Here is a 13,577-nt window from a genome sequence, read left to right as displayed (position 1 = left end):
ATGTCTTATTTAAGAAATCTTGGCATATGCCACAGAGAACATCCCACAGAGAACACAGAGATGTTCTCCTATGTTTTCCTCTAAAAGCTTTATTTTTAAAAAGCAGATCCACAATCTATATAGAATTGTTTTTTACCTATGGTGTAAGATAAGGGTTACAATTAATTTTTTCCATATGGATATCCAGATTGTGTTTATTTATTGAAAACCATTTCCTCCACTGCACTGCAGTGTCATCTTTGTCATTAATGATATCTCATCACACGTGTATGTCTTCTGAACTCTGTTTTGTTCCATTGTTGTCTTACCTAGCTTGGTGTTGATTCCACGGTGTTATAATTATTATAGTTTTATAACAGGTCTTATATTGGGTAGTGCAAGTCCTCCACTGCCATTCATCAAAACTGCCTTTGCTCTTCTTGGCTTTTTGCATCCCTCTATAAATTTTTTAAATGAACTTGTCATATTCACTCACAAAACCTATTGGGATTTTGTATTGAAACAATAGGTTGATTTGGAATATTGACATCTTTATAACATGAACTTTCTAAGTCATGAGCATTGTATGTGTCTTCATACATAAATCTAAATACATCTAAATACATATTTAGATCTTCTTTAATTTCTTTCAATAGCGTTCTATAGTGTTTAACGTTGAGGTCTTGGACATTTTCATTAGATTTATTCCTAGGTATTTTTATGCAATTATAGCTAATATCACTTTTTAAATTCCCTTTTCCATTTGTTTTTGCTGATATTTAAGTACGATTTATTTCTGTGTACTGACTCTATATTCATACACCTTGTTTAATACGTTCTCTTGTAATTTCATATTTGTCTCCTCTCTCTGACTATATCAGTATTTATTATTTTACAGCTTCAGTCTCCTTTCTAAATATGAGTGTAAAATATCACTGCTGTCATAATCACTGAGACCCAAAATATTTTTCACTCTTATAACTGATATTTCAGATTCTTCCACTGCCATTATATCTTTTGTGTCTGAAGAGTTTGTGCTGATTTCTATTCAGGAATTGCTTTCTCTTTGATTTTTTCTTTTTATTCTTCTGTCTGATTTCAACTTAGCAAAAATGAGACATCTTGATATATGATAGAAAGGGCTCTAGAATAGGCCACAGGAAGCTAGAGTTCTAGTCCTTGTTCTGTCCCTTCTGAGTTCTTTCATAATATTCTGTAAGCTAGGCTGGGAGAGGGATTTCAAACCAGTGTTCCCTAAATTCCTGTCATAAGAATTATTAGAGGTGCTTATTAAAAACAGAGGTTCTTCAATCCCTACTCAAATCTATTGAAAAAGAATTTTCAAGAAAAAGGCCTGCAAATCTGTGTGTGTGTGTGTGTGTGTGTGTGTGTACACATGCATACATATATACATATGAATTGTTCTGACATATATAGAAACATTATATATATGAATGAAAAAATATACATATGAATGAATTACCCAACATCACTCTCACCATCAGGGAAGTTTAGTTTACATAGGACAAGATTAAGATTCCTTCCATCTGTGATATTATTTGATTTTATGAATCTTAGCATTGTATTGCCATAATCAAAAGAAGAATTTCATCTAAAGAAGAAGAAGGAGGAGGAGGAGGAGGAGAAGGGGAAGAAGAGGAAGAGGGGGAAGAGGGGGAAGAAGAAGAAGAAGAAGAAGAAGAAGAAGAAGAAGAAGAAGAAGAAGAAGAAGGAGGAGGAGGAGGAGGAGGAGGAGAAGAATCAGGGGTGCCTGGGTGGCTCAGTAGGTTAAGTGTCCGACTCTTGATTTCAGTTCAGGTCAATATCTCACAGTTCATGAGTTTGAGCCTACATTGAGTTTGAGCTGACAGCGCAGAGCCTGCTTGGGATTCTTTCTTTCCCTCTCACTCTGCCCCTCCCCTGCTGGCTCTCTCTGAAAATAAATAAATAAACATTAAAAAGAAAGAAGTATCAGAAAACCGATGCCAATACTCTGAAGTTTGGTATTTGGAGTACCTAAGAGCACAAATAAATCAGAGCATTGCATCTACAGGTGCATTACATCTCTAGGTGCTCTGCCAGATCAAATGCTATTCTTAGAGGTATATGGCTGGAGCAGGGGGAGCCATTGATATAATCAGATCTTCAAGGCATCTTAAGGTTAACTTGACTACTAACTTATGACTGTTTTGCATCCAGAGTTATAACCAACCCAAGTCAGGAAAAGCAATACTTTTTGAAAGAACAACTACAGCTTAATCATTAATGCCACAGTCCGAAATGAAGCTGAACTCTGGGTAAAGGTTGGTGGGAAAGAAGCGCGATGCAGAGTATAATAGAAGCTGAGAAGACATGGTCAAAGTCTGAGGTAGAGTTTAGAGAGGGAAGGGTAGAGTTTATTCTGGCTTTATTTGTCAACAAATTACTCATAGAGGTAATGTAAGAATTCCGCAAGACATAGAGTTCTAGGTTCTCTCTTATATTCTCAAATAAAATAATTAATTCTCCTGTTTTCTGACCTTCTTGTTAGTTTTATCCTCATTTTTCTTATAGCTCTCTCAGTTTTCTTTTTTCTTTTCACTAACAACTGGAAGGGCATCATACATCTTTGTTCCCCATTGACTTACTGTATAAAATACATCTATCATCATCACTAAGTATTGATGAAAATCGTGATTGCAATCATATCTAGAAAGTGACCAGTTCATAATTTTTGCTCAGATTGAATTTCCTTTATTCATAAAATGATGGGTTCATCCTGAAGTGATGAAAACACAAGGACTGAATTTAGCGAAGAAGAGTGATTTCCAAATGTACATCACCAACCCTTTTCTCTGATTTTCGTTAGCTCCACCTCTTTAACTGTTTATAGGATAGTTCTAGTTGAACTTTATTATGTTGAAAACCAAAATCAACATCTTTTCTATATTTCCAAATTCAATTTCGTGATTACTTTCTCTCTTCAGTGCATTTCAATTCCCCTATATTCCTACATTTCCATTTCCATATACCCTCCATTCCTGAATAATGTCCATAGGCATTACTGATATGAATCTCCCATCTCTCATGGCAGTTAAAATTCCAGACCTGCCATTTACTGACCACACGACTTTGGACAAATTACTCAACCTCTTGGGACATTAGTTCCTATAAAATGGGGATTGTACTAAGAATTAAAATATAGATAGATAGATAGATAGATAGATAGATAGATAGATATTATATATATAATACATATGTAATACATATATATTATTGTTGGCCATAATAGATGTTCAATAAATGGCAGCTATTGTGATCCTGAAATCAATCTATACTTGAGGCATGGTATTCTTAGCTATTTTGCACTCTTTTGCAATTCTACAGCATTGTCTTGCCCCATCTTGTGATGTGTTCTTCTTACTTCCTCAAGCTCTTTTATTTAATCATTATTTTGAACTAGCCTCTGAGACCCAACCCTTTCTTTTCCCATAGCTGTGTGCTTTGCTTTTGGTCAGGCAGCTGCTGAAGCTGACACCCACAGGGTTAAACCTAGTCCACTCCCAGTGCCCGTTTTCACAGTAGGCTGGCAGCTGTCCCAACTTCCTACCAAAGCCAAATGCTTGAGGAGAGAGAGACTAAGGAGCCAGCTATGAATCCCTTCCAGAAAAATGAGTCCAAGGAAACTCTGTTTTCACCTGTCTCCACTGAAGAGGTACCACCTCAACCCCTCAGCCTCCCAAAGAAGCCACCTCCGGTGAGTCCCCAGATTTAATTCAGCTTCTGACAGGAACAGACTTGCTCTTTTGGTTCTTCTTGGCCTCTGGAGTGTCAGGCTGAGCTGTATTAGGGTATCAAAAACTATTCTCACTTGGAATTAGAATTAACCTGAAAACCAAATCTAACCAGAAGTTTTCTTTACTTAGGAGAAGAAGCAGTAGGAAGAGGTAGTGAGATTTCTTCAGCTGGGATACAAGACTTTGCTGTATCTCATTGTATATTCTGAGTTTCTCTGGGGTGAAAAAAGAAGCAATTTGAATATCCAGGGAAACTTGGCAAGCATTCTTGCCTGGAGAACTGTGTGTAATTGTTCTTTCTTTACCAGTATAAAAACTCAGCCCTTCGTTCCCCCTGGATTCAGAGTCTTATGCTGGACACCAAGGAAAGTTTTAGAATAGATGCAGTGTCTGTTATTATGTGTGCCAGTTTACAGTGGGAAACAGGACAGAGAAACAAAGAAGTAATAATGTTTGCATTATATACTTGTGAAACACTTCCAAATTCGTTATCTCATTCAACCTTCATATCAAAATCCTGTAAGTGGAGAGGATATAGTAATAATAGCCAATATTTACTGAGTTCTCACTATGTGCCAAGAGGTGGTAGTATTCCTATTTCTTTGGAATAATGAAAGTAAACATAAAAACAGGTATAGTAGTATGTCCAGAGTTACTATGTTAACACAGCCAGTGACGGTATTACATAGCTAGTAAAGTGTATTAACTAAACTCTAGGCTGTATAATTCTCAAGCTGTGATATGGGAAAGTAAGAAGCTTTTTAGCAAGTTAATATATTAATATATATTAATATTTAGGAGGGTTGTTTATATCCATCTATATAGGTAAAAAAATGAAAACATTAATTTGTTGCTTCATCTATTTATTTAGTTATATCTCTTCTGGTCCCAGAAAATTTAAGGCTGCTTACAAAGATGCATGTTATTTCTTATGAAATAAGAGGCAATATAAATTTCATGATGAGATTTGACTGTCCAAAGTACAGATATCTCCCTCCCCACCTCATGTAAGTTGGGCAATCATAATGGGTAGGGATTTGAAATTAAACATGACATTCCTTATATACTGACTGATACAGCATATAGTCCTTTTAATGTCCAATAGGATTAACAAGAAATGTTATAGAATGACTTTCATAGGAAGAGTGGACATTTAATGTTATAAGATTTAAGAACTCTCTAAGTTCAAGGTGATCAATCAGCTTACCTTTAGGAATCTAGCTGGACTCTGAGCCTGGTTCCACCAGGCTCTGAATGGTAAGCCATCATATTGCCAGGATCCTCCTGGTATCATGGACAGGGAAGGTGGGAACAAGAGAGGTTAGTTCAAACAGTAGAACTAAGGAGGTTATTGACCTCTAAAAGTAACTGCTTCAGGGGCGCCTGGATGGCTCAGTTGGTTAAGCATTCAATTCTTGGTTTCAGCTCAGGTCATGATCTCAGTTTCATGAGTTCAAGCCCCATGTTGGGAGAAATACCACTGGCAGCACGGAGTCTGCTTAGGATTCTCTCTCTCTCCTCTCTGCTCCTCCCCGACTTGTGCTCTCTCTCTCAAAATAAATAAATAAACTTTAAGAAAAGTACCCATTTAAATGTAACTGCTTGGATGTCAAATGCTCTATAGGCTAATTCTTTGTTCTGCTCTTAGAAATAAGTATGATTATTCTCCTACTCAGAGCCCCAGGCTTTTCAGTTGCTTGTAGGTAGATGGGAGGTCCTGGTATGTAGGGTCAAGGAATGTCTGAGCAGTTCCATGTTAAATGAATGAGGAACAAAGTAATATTCAAAATAGCTTCTATTACTCCTAAGTCAGCAATACAAGTACTTTTTAGTGTGATAATAGCTGTTTCATGAAGAGTAGGGGCCTTTGCTTCACGTTACCTATCATGGTGATTTCAAGTAAATGAATTTGTCTGTCATAGAGCAATCTAGTGATTAAATAGAGGGGAAAAGCTCATGCTTGAACCACTGCCTTTTTATTTCATAGAAAATTTGTGGCTCCAACTATCCACTGAGCATTGCCTTCATTGTGGTGAATGAATTCTGTGAACGCTTTTCCTATTATGGCATGAAAGGTAATTTTGTGTCCCAAATTCTTTCTCTTCTCCACTCACCCTCACCCCATGTTGGGAAACACGTGATCTTCTTTATGTACTTATTTCCCTTATCCACACTTTCTACCTTTATCCATATTGATCTTTTCCTCTGGCAAACATTGCCAATGAATACTGCATGGGATTTCACCTAGTGACAAGCCAAGAACAGAAAGGCCTTACAGATACCAGAAAACAGTCTGTAAGAATATAAGTGTGAAAACTTCCTTCTATTTTCATACATGTTTCTCAGGTCTATGAACAGACCTGTTTCTCAGGTCTATTGTTGAGAAGGAGAAGGCCGTGACATTGGAAGCATCTTTGGGATTGGCTTAAATGCTATGTATGTACATGGACTTAAGGGAGAAATACCACATTTGTACACTAAGCATAGCCTCATTCACTCCCACAACGTCCATGGTCCCTGCTTCTACTGCCTGACGGTCACTCCTCAGTCACTTCACTGATAGTAGTGTTGAAGGTCAAGATCACCTTCAAAGACCAGAGCTGAAATATACTTCTCTATAAATCATTTTAATGTATCTGTCTTGTTTTCTTTATCCCTTTTCACCTCAGCTGTGCTGACCCTGTATTTCCTGTATTTCCTGCACTGGAATGAAGACACCTCCACATCTATATACCATGCCTTCAGCAGCCTCTGTTATTTCACTCCCATCCTGGGAGCAGCCATTGCTGACTCATGGCTGGGAAAATTCAAGTAAGCAAGATGGGCGGTCACATCCCCACATTGCAGATTAATTGTGCAGAGATTTTTCCACTTCTTGCTGCTTGCTTCCAAGCAAAAATATACTTGTGTCATCCATGACAAATATGTATCTCTTTAAGATTGACAACACAGAAAGACTATCTCTCTTCATTATCAGTTTTCTTCCATTTTTTTTGCATCCTTTTCAATCAGGAATTGTTTTATTTTTATTTTCCTTAAATCTAATTTTAATCTCCCATTCTATAGTTTAAGACCAATTCTTGTTATAATCTCAGGGATGATAAAGATTGCTACCCACCAGAAAATTTATAATTTTAGAGACCTCAGTGTAGTTACTTCATATACTCTCCATCTCTTCTCCAGAGCGAATCATCCCAACTCCTTTAGTATATTCTTATGAGTCCTCCTTTTTAGCTGTTTTACTGTTTCTTTTCTCTAAACTCTTTCTGTGGTTTGTTTCTTAAGAATATAATATTTTCATGAATTACACTGATGGTATATTCAGTTCTGCGACTTTTAAGTCTCTGAAAAGAGCACCAAGAGACATTTATGGGATGTTATAGTTTCCCCTACAACATTATCCTCATAGGCTAGAAGTGAATGGATCTTGGCTATCCATTGCCAACTTATTTTCTATGGCTTTGTCATCTATGGATTTGTCTTAATTAGTATTTCTCGAAGAGCATTTTGTTGAAATTGGTTGATAGGATACAATGAGTGTAATATAGGAAGATAAAGCTCTCATGGTCAAATAAGTTTGGAAAATGCTAGGCTGAACAAAGTTAAAAAGATTTCTTTACTGCATGACTTCTTATAGCCTTTAACATGCTAATACACACTGTACAATTTCCAAGAAATTGTTATGTTATGTTATGTAGTGATTATGTTATGCTGTGTTATGGTATGTAGTAATTCCCAAACTTATTTCACCATGGAATATTTTTTCAGGATATTTTGTGGACCTAGTATTCCAAGGAATCCTCTCTAGTACACATTGGTTTATATCTCACTTGGCTTGTATATATTCATTGTTCTAAAGTGTTTACTTAGCATTTAATATATAACTACAACCATAACACAGTAGTGAATACAGTTTCTTGACTTGAGAGAAAGATGGTGGATTATGTTTGCTACTTATGTAATATTGGTTACCAAGTCCAACCAGATAGGAGATTGGTACTATATGCAGAATAAAAAGTATAAGTCATGACCTTTATTCAGTTATAGAATAAAAGACTCCCATAAATGCCCTAGTACTTTTATTTATTTTTAAAATGACTTCCTTTAAAATTGAAGCATGGATATGGCTTTTCATGATTTCTATAAACATCTACTGAGAGGGCTAACTACATGCTAGAATGCTTTTTTTTTTATGTCAAGTTGCTTTTAAGAGAGCCAAACATTTTTAATCATAGTCTCTAGTGTGGTTTTTATGCTCTGTGTCCCCATGCCTATTGGTTTGGACTTACAGCCACTCTCTTAATGAATGTGTTTACTACCATCTCCTTTCTCTTTCTCTGAATAGGTATATAGCATGTTTTTTCCCTCTCCTATATTTTTTGTCTCATCAGAGCTGCCCCTCTTCATGCTAGGTTTCCTTCTCTGCCATCACTGCACATACTCCTTCTCAGTTCCTAAACTCTCATTAAAAATGGCTCTGGTCGTGAAATAAAACTTAAAACCTCTCCCTCTTTCCTTTCCTTTTCCACATTAACTTGTCTATATTAAAACTGAAGGAACACTGGGCTGTAAGTTAGAAAGTACAAGTTCTATGCCTAACCCTAATACTAATTAATTAGAATGTCACTCTAGGAAGGTTCTTTGACCTCTCAGGATTTCACCTTCCTCATTTGCAAATGAAAGATTGGTCAAGTCTATCCAGAAAACTTTTGTTTCCTGTGGTTAGTATTTCAATGACCCCCTTTCAAATGCAGAATGTCCAAGTCTATCTTGACTTCTTTCTCTTTCTGTTAAAGTTTCCTACCATTAGCTTCCTCTTATATTCTTCATCTCCTAGACTAATTTCCTGAGCCTTTCACCTAAAATATTTTCTTTCTAAACCACTTATACTTCCTTTATCCATTTAGTCCAACAATCTGATATTGTTCTGATCTCCCTACTCAGACTCTATTATTCCAGCTTACACTTCTTTTGTTTTTTTCTCTCTGATGATCTAGCAGAGATCATCTCTTTTGGGTTCATGATAACTGCCTTTTTTTCAGTCCTTTTTCATTCCCCTTCTATTTATTCTTTTTATTCCGAGATCATCTCTTTTGGGTTCATGATAACTGCCTTTTTTTCAGTCCTTTTTCATTCCCCTTCTATTTATTCTTTTTATTCCAACAAAGAAAACTTTTCTCTAGAAGATGCTACATGCCTTTTGGGAAAGCCTGTCCCCTTCCTTTGATATTAATTGCCATATGCAATTAATGCCCTGGATTAGTCACCCAACTTCTTATACCCTACTTGCCATTTTAAACCCTCTAAGTTCCCTTCCCTGGAGAGCCAACCGAAAGAGAGTAGGCATTTAGAATAAGAAATCCACAACCTGAGATTGATGGCATATCCAGCCTCTGTCTGATACTTTCATTTCATTCTTTATATTCCACATTAGCATATAACACTTTAAAATCACAGGTGTAAACTATATAATCTCCAAGGTTCTTTCTAGTACTAACATTCTACTTGTATTTAAAGAGAATGCTGGCATGGTAATGCACATAAGGAATATATCATAAAGGTAGTAATGTGCTATATTTTAGTGTGTAAATCTCTACATATGTTCTTCCTGGAATTCTTCGCTGTCCCACTTCCTATTTGCCGTTCAGATTTCTTGGAGAAACAACACAAGAAGTCCCTACCAACTGCATGACCTTTATCACTGGGCAGTCTCTTCATAGTCCCTGACTCCTTTATCACCCTTGATAACTTGAACATGAGGTAACTGTGGTAGGGATTACAATTAACCCAAGTGTTCGAGTAATCAGGCTGAACCTGAGAGCCTTTCTATCCATCCCATTGGTTGGGTTTAGAGAAAGTTCTTTATGTTACTCATTCTTTTTTCCTATTTACCTGCAGTTTTTTTCTTGATTCCTATTGATTTCTAGTGCCAAAGATATTCCTTGATAACAACATCTCTGGTCAAAGTAACCTATTGTCCTGGTTCTCATAGTTTAAAACATCATTTGCTGCAAATCCAACCAGTGGATGCAAATCCAACCAGTGGATCCAACCAGTGTAGAGTGAGTGGGGAAAAGGACAGGTCATATATGAGAAAAAAGCTTGAAGGGAATGTCCATTACCTCTAACACTACCGGGTAAAGAGTTGCTCTCTCTTTTTTCTGGTCTGTTTACTTCATTTACCACTCCTATATCTATGTACATTTCTCAGGTAATGCTTTCCTCCTCCTCCCCTTCCTCCTTCCATTCCATTTATTCTGGCACTGAGAACAGTATGAATTCTGACTCTGTATTATTCAACTCTCTCGATTCTGTTTGTAGACTGACTGATTTAACTCTCTCAACAGGACAATCATCTATCTCTCCTTGGTGTATGTGCTTGGCCATGTGGTCAAGTCCTTGGGTGCCTTACCAATACTGGGGGGACAAATGGTACACACGTGAGTAAAATCATGGAATAAACTGAACAACTTTTCTTTCGTTAGACAGGTCAATGTCTCACACATTCATTACAGGTTATTTTCTATTTTCTTACCAGAGATGTCCCTTTATTTTCCAACCTATTGTTTTATTACCAAAGTGGTTGAGAAAAAAAAATATTTTGTGATCAGTTGAACTCTTGCCTACTTTAGCTGTCCTCATTTGTTTTTATTAAACATTTGGAGACTTGTAGAATGCCTAGCTAGTTTCCTTTTCATAACAACTCATCATATTCTTTAAGACAGTTATTTTTTTTTTAATTTTTTTTAATGTTTTTGTTTATTTTTGAGACAGAGAGAGACAGAGCATGAGCAGGGGAGGGGCAGAGAGAGGGAGACACAGAATCTGAATACGGCTCCAGGCTCTGAGCTGTCAGCACAGAGCCTGTCGCGGGCTCAAATTCATGGACTGTGAGATCACGACCTGAGCTGAAGTTGGACGCTTAACTGACTGAGCCACCCAGGCACCCCTCTTAGAGACAATTATTAAAACTTGATGCCCCTCATATTTCCCCACCTATTCACCCACCCATACATCTGTACTTTGCTAGGACTAAAAATGTGCATAATATTTCTTTATAGTGTGCATTGCAGAAATCCTATCCAAAGCTTGGATTATTTTCATTTAAGTTCCATATATTCCGCGGGCGCCTGGGTGGCGCAGTCGGTTAAGCGTCCGACTTCAGCCAGGTCACGATCTCGCGGTCCATGAGTTCGAGCCCCGCGTCAGGCTCTGGGCTGATGGCTCAGAGCCTGGAGCCTGTTTCTGATTCTGTGTCTCCCTCTCTTTCTGCCCCTCCCCCGTTCATGCTCTGTCTCTCTCTGTCCCAAAAATAAATAAACGTTGAAAAAAAAATTTAAAAAAAAAAGTTCCATATATTCCAATTGCTCTATCCCTCTTTATTTAAGCCATTGATGTTTATTAGGCCAGAGGCATTTGATACATACTGATGTCAGTTGATTCAGTCAGTAAAGAGGAGGGTTACAGTTGTTCAAGAAGTAGATCACATGTATTCATGTTTATAATCTGCTTATACATGTATTTATCTAATGAATTAAGAATTTTAAAATTTAATAAATATTAGATACCTCCTTCTCAGTGTCCCAACAAAAAGTGACACTTCTCCTATTAATCATAAAGAATTTTAACATTTTGTTTTGTGGTTAGGAAGCATATATGGGATAAGTGTTTATAAGGCCCTTCTGTTGGTATATTCCTTAAATTAAGACAAGATTGAAAACAGTGCTTTAACTGTGGAATTCCTTCAGTATCTGCTTCTATCTATTGCACACAAAGGGTAAATGGAGCTCTCGGGGACAAAATGCCCCCCTGCAATGCATACTTTCTGGCAGAGGCTCAAAGGTCATAAATACTTTAAGTGTCTCTGGGTCTCTCCGAGGAATGAAGGCAGATGGAAAGTGCCTGCAGAAATGTGAAGAAATGTGAAAGGAATCTTTGCTCTTGTACATCCAATTTCTGCAGTTGTGCTTCATATCAATATGGTTATATCCTTACCTCTCCATTTCAGAGTCTTATCGTTGTTTGGCCTGAGTCTAATAGCTTTGGGGACAGGAGGTATCAAGCCCTGCGTGGCAGCTTTTGGTGGAGACCAGTTTGAAGAAAAACATGTAAGAGACCTGTTATTTCTGTGTTTTCAAGAACGTAGAGCAGGCACTAAAAAGGTACCTAGCAGGTAGCTATTTGCCAAGACTGAAGTAATCCACAGGTCAGGAGTTCTATTAGGTGCTGGGTACTGGTCATTAATAGAAACACTGAAACATGTTCAAAGGAAAGTAACCAGGGTGGTGAATGGACTAAGATACATCTTATGAAGAAAGGTTGAAAGAATTGGAGATATTCAACCTACATAAGGTAAGAATTAAAGAGAATATTATAACTATCTATAAATATTGATAGTAATTAAACCAGAACTAGTGGGTGAAAGCTATAGGAAGTTTTTTGCTTGATGGAAGGAAAAATTCCAAGAGTTTGAAGCAGTGAGTTTACTCTCACTTGAAGTATTTGAGAAGAACCTTGGTAGGTACTTCGAGAATGGAAGCTAATAAGCAGTGTAGAGATGATTTAAGCACATCTGGCTGAAATCCTATGAAAGGGGGAAATGATCGTTCAGGATAAAATAGAATGAGATTCTATAGATGAACTTGTCTGAATGATCATTTCCTCTTTTCCTACTTTCCACTATTAATGGGGGGGGGGGGGCGGGGGGAGGGCGGGGAACAGGTATGAATAAGCTGCAAATGGGCCTAAACGAGGAAGCTTGATAATTAGGCAGGGAAAGTAGTCTATTTTTAAATAGGCAACATTTTTGGCTTTCTCTCTTTTGCTCTCACTTTTCTTTTTTGTCTGTCTTCATGTATTATTCCCTCATCTATAGCAATTTCTCATGTTTCTGGTTTTTGTCTCTCTGTTCTTTCTCTGTGTCCTGCTTCTTGTGTATCTCCTCCCCTTCGGACCACTTGAGTTATTATTTTATATTCCCTATCTGTCCGGGGGTACCATAGATCATAATTGCTTGCTGACTTTGGAGAAATACCGACCTTTGGCAACCTTTGGGATTCTAGGCACAATGAACTGTACAAATAGGTGAGTGGAATAGATTTAAAAGGGGGGCAGAAGAGGAAGCAAACACTGTAAACAGAAAATAGGGAAGGACAGATTGTGCTACCGTGTCAGGAAAAGATCTGTGGTACCAGAATGAAGCATAATGAATAAAAACAACAACAACAACAAAAACAAACAAACAAACAAAAACCCTATATTTTAAAGTTGTTTCATTCAGTAACTGCTCTACAAAGATATTTCAATAATAAGACAAACCTACTTCCAAGTTTCCACCAACCACTTCTAAGCCCACGGACTTCCTTTTATACTCTCTGGCAGAATTCCCATAAGTACTAGGTGAACTACCCTGCTTGATCAACAATTTAACCCACTGTCCTATGTTCTAGTACTATTCCTATACCACACATTCCATAAAATCTATTTAACTCAATCACTCACTTAATTAATTCAGTCTATAAAAATGTGTTGAGTCTGTAATATGTGTCAGGGACTATGCTAGGTAGTAGGGAACACAAAAATGAGCAAGATATGATTTCTGTGCTAAAGGAACTCTCAGCCTACTGAATGAAACAGACATTTAATGGAAAGAAATTAATATTAGGACATATATAGGACACAAGTGGCACAGTATTATAGGATGATCATTTTTTTCCCAGGAGGGGTATAAGAGTGTTAAAGATGTTTGTACTAGGTTTGAAAGATGGGTAAATGTTTGTATGGGTTATGTGTTAAAATATCTAGTATGTTTTTCAGATATCA

General features: G+C 37.2%; 1 protein-coding gene across 1 annotated transcript in view; it reads left to right on the top strand.

Annotated features, from left to right (window-relative positions):
* The first annotated feature begins 3,577 nt into the window (after positions 1–3,577).
* The window catches only part of SLC15A2 (solute carrier family 15 member 2), a 35,772-nt gene continuing 25,772 nt past the window's right edge, over positions 3,578–13,577 (top strand). Inside the window, exons 1-5 of the mRNA XM_047874195.1 lie at positions 3,578–3,715; positions 5,743–5,830; positions 6,425–6,566; positions 10,103–10,195; positions 11,764–11,863. Coding sequence (XP_047730151.1) covers positions 3,578–3,715; positions 5,743–5,830; positions 6,425–6,566; positions 10,103–10,195; positions 11,764–11,863 — 561 coding nt within the window. The remainder of the gene's footprint in view (positions 3,716–5,742; positions 5,831–6,424; positions 6,567–10,102; positions 10,196–11,763; positions 11,864–13,577) is intronic.

This window comes from Prionailurus viverrinus, chromosome C2 (genome assembly GCF_022837055.1).
Source record: "Prionailurus viverrinus isolate Anna chromosome C2, UM_Priviv_1.0, whole genome shotgun sequence".
NCBI classification, from domain to species: Eukaryota; Metazoa; Chordata; class Mammalia; order Carnivora; family Felidae; genus Prionailurus; species Prionailurus viverrinus.
The sequence above is the reverse complement of the archived record's forward strand: the minus strand, read 5'-3'. Positions and strand labels throughout refer to the sequence as shown.